Here is a 9,589-nt window from a genome sequence, read left to right as displayed (position 1 = left end):
ATATATACAATGGAGAGAGATGAGTAAGGGTAAAGTGCATAACTAAGCATGTCACTTTCAGTGGGATAATCAGGAAACATATGCCTCACTGAAGAAGGGGCATTTATATAAAGAGCCTGAATGAAGTGAAAGAGCAGACCACATAAAAAATCTGGAAGCAGAACATGCCAGGCAAACGGAACAAGTTAAAAGTCCAGGAGATGGGAATGTGCTTAGCATGTTTGAGGAAAACATGTTAGTGTGTCTGCAGAGAGTGAATAAGATACATAGTTTAAATTGTGTTCGGGGAGCTAGTCCGGTAGCATAATAGGGAGTTTTATATGCCATGGTAAAGACTAGCGATTTGTTAAGGTTTATGTCTTGATGTCCCCCCAAAGCCTCATGTGGTCATGGGTGGGGACTTTTCAAAGGCACCTGGATCTTGTGTGTATGATGATCGGATTGAGGATGTGCTGTGGGATTGATTCATGTTGGGGTGCTAGGATTATGTGTGCCCTACCCTGGGTGGATAGAATATAAGGGACAGAAAGAGGGCTAATGTTGTGACTTATTGATTGCATCTTGCTGCTTTGCTGCCTTCTGTCTGCCGTGAACTATTTCTCCTCTGCAATGCCTCTCTGCCATGCAACCCTGCCTTGGAGTCTGCCAACTATAGATGAAAATCTGTAAACTGTGAGCCAAAAACACCTTTTCTCCTTTGGGTGTTGAGTATTTTGTCTCAGCAACAAAAAAAGTAACTGCAACAGGCTTTTATTGTAAATGTACTCAGAAATATACCCTAGAGCATGTTAAGAGTAAAAGTATGACATGATTTTATATATATGTGTGTGTGTGTGTGTGACTTTTTTATATTTTATTTCCTTTTATTTAACTTGAATTCAAATAGTCCCATGACATTTGTGGCTACTACATTGGACAGCATGATTCTAGGATATTCATATGTGTTGTTGGGAGATAGATGGAAAATAATATAAATATGTGGGAAATATATGCTTCACTTGTCTATTTCCTGAAACTATCATTCCTGGGGAGAAAACTCCAAGCTGAAGAAATTCTTAAGTTTCCAAGAGCCTTTGGGTTGTGTATGTCCGTTAATATTTCTATGGTTTTAGAATTCTAAATAGTGTTATTATTCTGTGTTCTAGAGACTGAGATGTCGTTTAGAATTATTACTTTGACTACCCAATGGAGAACAGACTAAGTGGGCAATAATGGAAGTAAGGAGCCTATGTTAAACCATTGCCATAGTCAGATAATGGGACCATATGTATAGCAAGGTGTTGGAAATGATATGATTTGGAATATATTTTAAAAGCAGATGTACCAAGATATCCTAATTAAGCAGTGTATTACATAAAAGGGAAAAACTCAAAAATGAATATTAAATTCTTGGCTTGAGCAGCTAGGTGGACAGTATGATCAGTTATTGAGATGAGAGCAGTATAGGACAGAGCAAATTGGGAGAATGATTAAAAGACATTGTTTTGGACATACTAAATTTGATCTTTCATCCCACTCATATAATGCTTCATGAGAGAACATGGACACAAACATGAATATACTGTGTAATTCCACATAGATGATGTTTAACAACAGGCAAGACTATTCTGGATGATAGAAGTCATAGAGTGGAAATGTTTGGAAAGCGGTACCAATCAGGAACTTCTAGGGCGCTACAGATGTTTTATGTCTTGGCCTAGGTGGATGAGTGTGTGTGTGTGTGTGTGTGTGTGTGTGTGTGTGTGTGTGTGTATGATTTGTGACTGTTAATATATATTTTCAAATTGAGATGCTTATTAGCCTGCAAGTAGGAATAGAATAAGGCAGATTGTGACACAGGAGACAAATTCAGAGCAACTAGAGAAAAAAATAAAGGGGATATAGATAGGAAAGGAGGAAGTTATATTATCATTATTTGCATGTGACTTGATCCTCTACATAGAAGACCCCCAAAACCCCACCAAAAGACTCCTAGAATTAATAACCAAATTCAGCAGCATAGCAGAATACAAAGTAAACACTCAAAAATCAGTAGTGTTCCTGTACATCAGTAAAAACTCACTGAGAGAGAAATTAGGGAAACAGTACTTTTCCAAATAGCATCAAGAAAAATGAAATACCGAGGAATTTATCTAATCAAGAAAGGTCAAGACCTCTACAATGCAAACTACAGTACTATGAAAAAGGAGATTGAAGCGGACATCAGAAAATGGAAAGATAGTCCGTGTCCTGAATAGGCAGAACTAATATGGTCAAAATGGTTGTACTTCCAAAACTGTTATTCAGATTTAATACAATCCCAGTCAAGATATCAATGACATCATTCCTCACAGAACTGGAGAAACAATCCTAAAATTCATATAGAACCAGAAGAGCCAGGGATTTAGGTCAGTGGCACTGCACCTGCCTCACAAGTGCAAGCCTGAGTTCAATCTCTGGTTCCGGAAAAAGAAAAAAAAAATATATATATATATATAACACCATATAGAACCAGAAGAAACCCACAATAGCAAGGCAAGGGGCGTCACAGTTCTGGACTTTAGGTTATACTGCAAAGCTACAGTGATTTAAAACAGTGGGGTGGGCTGGGGATTTAGCTCAGTGGTTTCAGCGCCTGCCTTGCAAGTGCAAGGTCCTGAGTTCAATCCCCGAAAAAACAAAAACAAAAACAAAAACACCAGTGTGGTAATGGGGGAGGGACACAGATAAACATACACAAAAAACAGACTTGTGGATCAGTGGAATAGAGGATGCACAAACAACTCCAGGCACACTCAGCTACTTTATCTTTGACAAAGGATAAAATATTTCCACTGGAGGAAAGACAGCCTCCTTAACAAATGATGCTGGAAAAACCAGCTATCCACATGCCAGAGATTGAGCCTCGACTCATGTCTCTCACCAGGCACTAAACCGAAATCAAAATAGATCAGAGATCTAAATACTAAAAAAGTAATCCTTAGTCTGCTGGAAGGCAAAATAGGTAAAACTCTTGAATAGATTTTCTGAGCAGAACCCTCGTTGGACAAGAAATAATACCAAAAATCAACAAATGGGATTGCATCAAATTGAAAAGATTCTCTGCATGAAAAAGGAAACCAACAACGGTGTGAAGAAATTGCCTACATAGTGGAAGTTTTTTTTCCCAACTACTATTCAAACAAAGGACTAATATCTCAAATATATAAAGAACTCATAAAATTAGCCCCCCCTAAATTTAAAGACACAATCCAAAAAGTGGGCATCTAAGGCTGGGCGTGGTGGCACATGCCTGTAATCCCAGCACTCAGAAGGCTGAGGCAGGAGGATTGCTGTGAGTTTGAGACCAGCCTGGGCTACATAGTGTTTCCAGGTCAGTCTCAACTACATAGTGAGACCCTGTCTCAAATCAAAACAAAACAGAAAACCCAAACAAAACAAAAAAATGGGCATCTAAAATGAATAGCCCCTTCCTTCTCAGATGAAGAACAAATGGCCAGTAAATACATGAAAAAATGTTCCACATTGCTGGCCATTCGAGACATGGTACATCAAACACTGAGATTCCAACTCACTCCAGAAAGAATGGCTGTCCGCAAGAAGTCAACTAATAACAAATAGTACAGAGGCTGCAGGGAAAAAGGAACCTTTCTTCCTTGTTGGTGGTGGTGTAAACTCATTAACCTCTGTGAAAATCAGTATGGTGATGCATCAGAAAAGTAAAATAGCTGGGCATGGTGGTGCACACCAAAATTCCAGCACTCGGGAGGCTGAAGCAGGAGGATTGCTGTGAGTTTGAGACCAGCCTGGGCTACATAGTGAGTTCCAGGTCAGTCTCTACTACGTAGTGAGACCCTGTCTCAAAAAATGAACAACAACAACAAAAGACTAAAACTAGAAATTCCATTTGACCCAGCTATTCCCCTAGTCATTTCTCCAAAAGAGTCAAGACATCATAGTGATACTTTGTGTACCCATTTTTATAGCTAAATCATCAAGCAGCCTATATTGTCCATCAACAGATAAATGGATGAAGAAAATATATTTATACAGAACGGGTACTACTCTGCCATAAAGAAAGATAAACTCATTTGTAGGAAAATGGATGCAACTTGACACTATAGTGTTAAGTGAAGTAAATGAGACACAAAGGCCAAAAATTGTATTTATTCTCGTAAGAGAAACATAATGTAGAAATTAAGTGCAAAGAAAAGACAATAGGGAAAAAAAAAGGAGAAAAAATTTTATTGTAATGCAGCATGGACAATGTATCTAAAGTGTAATTGTTTTATGTTTTTTGGCCTGTTAGTCTGGCTGTTAATCTCAATGAAACTTTATAAGGATTTATCAATAAATAAATGAATCTGATGCTGGCAAAAAACTTTTTTCATAAAAGGGGGTGGAATGGAAGAGGGAAAAAAAGAATCGAGGGCCGGGGATTTAGCTCAGTGGTTCCACCGCCTGCCTTGCAAGTGCAAAGACCCTAGTTCGATCCCTGGGACACCCCCCCCAAAAAAATTGAGATGTGTTATTTACCTGTACCAATTCCCCACATTGAATGTAATCATTATATGTTGTAAAAATGTACTAATAAGTTTAAAAATTAAAAAGAAAGAAAATACAGGAGAGTAGAAATAGAAGAATGATGAATGAAAATTTTGATGTCACATTTCTCTACTAATTGAAAGGAAGTTGTTTTATGTTTTGCTTCCTACAAAACCTGAAATTCTCAAGACAAGATTTGTTAAGGATATTTTCTCCTCTTTGAGGCAAGTTAGATTATTAAACGTATATTAAATGTTTCTTTGTAAATTATAAAGGCAGAGTAATTAAAATCAGTTTCTGTTTTGTTTTGAATTGTCCTCTATACTTATAATGGCAGGTTAAGTAGAACACTAAACTATGTTTTCATTTATAGATAATGCAGATTGTGAGGTTTTACTTGCTGAGAAAACTTGTCCTTCAACCTGTGAAGAAACAAAGAAAAAAGCAAGTATTAAAGTATCATAACTACATAAATCATAATTTTACTAATAAAGGATATATTTCTAAGTAACACTTCTGTAGGATTTATTTTTCAGCTATTAAAGACAGTGATTAAAAGCATTTTGTAGTTTGTGAGAAACCTATGCAGTGTATACAAGAATATATATGTTTAATGAAAGAGAATTAAAATGTACATTTTCCATTTCTCTTTGAGTAGTTGGATGTCTGTCAGTCATTAAAGTAAAAGTAAGAAGTGTGCTGTGAAGCTAAAATGCACTGTGAAGCTAAAACTGTTTTATGCTGAGAATTACTTGTGATGTTATGCTTGGAATCTGAATGCGTTTGGCATAGAATTGGGACTTTGTTTTGTACATAGAGCTGCTTTTTAAGTGGGCCTCCATTAGTTATATTGTTTCTCTATATCATTCCAATCTGAAGATTAATTGGTTTGTGTTTGTCTGGACTTATTTTATGGCTGAGAAAACTGAGGTTTAAATATTCACCAGTTTTTTTGAGTTTATGGCTGTTCTTTTTTTGATCTAAAACCAGAATCTTATATTCTTTCCATCACATTATACTGTTCATCATATAAATTAGGAAGCAATTAAAAAAGAGTGAAAATGTTAGGGAGAGCCGTTAGTAAGAATTGATAGATATTTTTGGTGAAAAGTTATGATGGCTTTGATCATGGTATGAACTTTGTAGGAGAAGTGGAAAGATATGCTTAGATTCAAGAAACTTTTGCCTGTAGACTTAATGAGTTGATCTAGAGGACAAAGGAGTGAGAAGTATTAAGACTTCTAATTTTCTGTCTTGAGCAGCTTGAATGGGCAGAAATGCTAGTGAATGTGGTAGGACAGACAGTATACTGATACATGAAGATGGAAACTTTGACAGCCAATGGCCTTTTTACTAATATGCTAATAACTTCAGTGGAAAAAGTAGATAATACACAAGAAATAGTAGATACTGATAGTAGAGAAGTGGAAGATCTAATAAACAATAAGAAATGCCAGAATTTGAAAACACTGTGATCAAAATGAAGAATATCCTTGATGGACTTAATAGTAGACCAGACACAGCCAAAGAAAGAATCTGTGAGCTTAAAACATGACAAAAGATACTTCCAAACCTCAAAAGCAAAAAAAAAAAAGTAAAAATAAAATTGCAAATATCCAGAATGGAAAATCCAAGAACTGTGAGATAAAAACAAAATATGTAATGTATGCATAATAAAAATAATGGAGATATTGTGTGTGCTGGGTAATCTTGGGAAGCTGAATAAGAAGATCACAAGTTTGAACCCAGCCTGGGAAACTTAATGATTTAGAAAGACCCTGTCTTAAAATTTAAGAAAAAAATTTAAAAGGGCTGAAGATGTAGCTCAGTACAAAGGCCCTGGGTTCAATTTCCAGTACAACAAACAAACAAATAGAAGCCAGTAACAAATTTAAAGGTTAATGGATATAGTAGTGAATTTTTGGATATAACACCAAAGAGACAATCTATGAAAAAAATAATTGATAAAGGGTTTCATTAAAATTTTTAAAAAAGGACCAGGGATTTAGTTCAGTGGTGCCTAGAGAGCTACTTGAACTTGCCCTACATTTTACTTCTTTAGTCTAGAGCAATTAAAAAATCTCATCCATACTTCCTATATTCTCTTTTCTATACTTCTCACTGTCCTTGTCCTGCTTCCATGCAGTCTGTCTTAGTTTCAATCTCCATCAATTTCAACCTCCCTGCCCTGCCTTTCTTTTTCTCTGTCTTTTCTCACCCTTCTGCCTCACCTCCTTCTTTCTCTTTCTTTCTATACAAATGAAGCATTTGACAATTTAATTGTGCTACCTCTTGCATTGATGCCATTTCTATGCTATTGTATGTTTTGCCTGTTCTCAAAAATTATGCTCATGGTAGATGATTCTTACTGAATATAGCTAGCTCTAACATTCCCTAGGATTCTGATAGTGGCAGAGATTTGGAGGAATTGGAATACCTCGTGTGTCCTGTTGGGAATGTGAAATGTATAGCCACTTTGGAAAACAGTTTGACATGGACCCAGAAATTTTACTATGAGTTGTATCCCCAAGAGAAATAGAAACATACATCATCACAGAAACTTTTACATGAATACTCACAGCAGCATTATTCATAATACCCAAAAGTAGAAACAACACAAGTGCCAATCTACTAATGAATAGATAAATAAAATGTAGCATATTTATCCAATGAAATATTATTTGGCAATAAAAGTAAATGAAGCACTGATATTTGTTACAACATGGATGAACGGTGAAAATAGCCTATTATATATCTGAGATTCTATCTTCTCATTCTTTTATTCTGTTGCATACACTTTCAATGGAGTGTTTAATCTCCTGGATATCTGTTTGAATCTGTTTTATGGATTCCATTTCTTTCCTATGTTGGGCATTCATTGTTTCCATTTCTTTCTTATGCTGGGCCTTCATGGCTTCTATCATGGTCTTGAGCTCATTTATTTTTTTCTCAGTTTCTATTCTAGAGTCTCAAATCATGACTTTCATTTTGCTCACCATCTCTATGGTTATCTGGGAAATTCTGTTTTGATGTTTTCTAGAGCCTGATTGATCTGTTTTGTTACTCCCTGTGCCATGAGTTCAGGGTGTCCTGGTGGTTCACTATTAGACTTTTCATCCTCATTTGCCCTACTGTTTGCCGTTGGTGAACTGGAAGTCTGTCTTTGTGTCTTTCTTAAGTGTTTTCTCATTTTTATTTTTGTTGTTGGGTTGCCCTTGGTTTAATTTTTGTGTTATTACTTAAATCTTCCTGATATAGTTGTGCTTTAGCTTTTGAGTCTCTAATGACTCATAGAGATTCTCATTTTCATGATATCAGAGAAAACAACTTATTAAATCAATCACAATCCTTTATCCCAATTGATACAATCAGCAACACAATAGGATCAAGCACAACTTGCACATTGACCACTTGTGGTAGTCATTAATCTATCACCTTTAAACCATGTGAATTAAATTAAAATCAAGAAGCACCCAAAATATGTTTGCAGTGAATAAACTTTTCAGTATAGCATCTTTACCTTTTCAGATGGGGACTTAGAGTTAGAATGAGAGGAGTAGATAAGTAAAAGAATTGGAGAAGGTTTCAGGTGAAGCCAGAGGACATAGAATGACCATACAATCTTTAAGAAACTGTTAAATTCAAAAGGGACAGACAGAGTGCAAGAATAAGGACCAGAATATATCCCCTTAACAGTAGTAGGGGCTCACTCTCCCTTGAAACTATTGACCTATGAGTGAGGTAAAATAAGAGAAGAAAAGAACGTAAAGAAAAGAGAAAAAAATGATTAAAAAAAAAAGAAATCTGAGAGCCAGGCATGGTGGTGCATGCCTGTAATCCCAGCACTCAGGAGGCTAAGGCAGGAGAATAGCTGTGAGTTCAAGACCAGCCTGGGTTACGTAGTGAGTTCTAGGTGAGTCTCAAATGCATAGTAAGACCCTGTCTCAACCTCCCCCCGCAAAAAAAAAAAAAAAAAAAAAAAAAAAAAAAAAAACTACTGAGTTAGGGAAGGAGCAGGAACAGAAAGGGAGATGAGGGATAATATGGTGGAGCAAAAGACTGAGTTGAAGAAAGAAGACAGAAAAAAGAAAGAATTTTCAGAGTGGAATGAGGAAAAGAAAGAAAAAAATGAATTTAAAGGGCCTCTTTTAGACTGTATCTCTGCTGTCATAATATACAACATGTGCAGCCATGAGCAGAACCAGGTCCCCTGATCTCAGCTAGCCAATGGCAGACCCCAGTGACTCAGACTGACCTCAGGCTGCAAGGCCCAGAGTGAGTTCCCCGACCTCCTGCAGGGTTGAGCTCCACACAGTTCTAGTACAGGTTTCCCCGGCCTTTTCTTTAAAGATGTTCAAAGTTGGGAGCTCAGAAAAATACCCTTTATGATCACCTGTGCCTCTGCAGAGTGGGTCCAAGGACTGGTGCAGTGAGGAGTTCTGAGAGCGGGGGTGGATTGGGGGGTGTTTCAGGGGCGCCCGCTTGGCTACCTTCCTTGCTGGAGTTGGTGGTGGCACAGGCAGGGGAGGGCGCAGCTACCCGGTCCCGCTGATTGGGCCCAAGCAGGCTGGAGGGAGCAATAAAAACTATTTTTTAAAAAAACACAAGAGAATTTAGTTCAGTGGTTCTGCCGCCTGCCTCACAAGTACATGATCCGGAGTTCGATTCTTGGAAACAAGACAAAACAAAACCATAAAACTTTCCTACATTATTATGTAGGAAACAGAAATCCTTGAGATGTAAAGAGGCACAGTTGCAGAATACAAACATAGGAGTTGGCCTTTAAAAGGGCGCCGATATTTCCACTGTGGTGGATTTGTAGGTTTAGTGGTAACAGGGCTGACTTAATACCTGGAAAGACCACATTTTTCATTTCATTTAATGCTCTGTCACTGTCACCATCTTGAAATTTTTAATTGCTTAACCAGGGCCTCACATTTTGCCTTGAGTGGTGGCATCCTGTTTGGTGGTAACTAGTATTGCAGGGTAGTGTGAGGAAGATTGTGAGCCAGAAGGAGCAGAGGAAGGAAGGCAGGAGGTTTAAAGCAAATAGGGTGGAAATTGT

General features: G+C 37.3%; 1 protein-coding gene across 1 annotated transcript in view; it reads left to right on the top strand.

Moving 5' to 3' along the window:
• Meikin (meiotic kinetochore factor) overlaps positions 1-9,589 on the top strand; it is a 58,890-nt gene that overhangs the window by 19,921 nt on the left and 29,380 nt on the right. The window contains exon 7 of the mRNA XM_019209853.1: positions 4,898-4,968. Within this exon, the coding sequence (XP_019065398.1) occupies positions 4,898-4,968 (71 nt within the window). The remainder of the gene's footprint in view (positions 1-4,897; positions 4,969-9,589) is intronic.

Source organism: Fukomys damarensis, unplaced genomic scaffold, assembly GCF_012274545.1.
Source record: "Fukomys damarensis isolate Sample0158 unplaced genomic scaffold, DMR_v1.0_HiC HiC_scaffold_9, whole genome shotgun sequence".
NCBI classification, from domain to species: domain Eukaryota; kingdom Metazoa; phylum Chordata; class Mammalia; order Rodentia; family Bathyergidae; genus Fukomys; species Fukomys damarensis.
The sequence above is the reverse complement of the archived record's forward strand: the minus strand, read 5'-3'. Positions and strand labels throughout refer to the sequence as shown.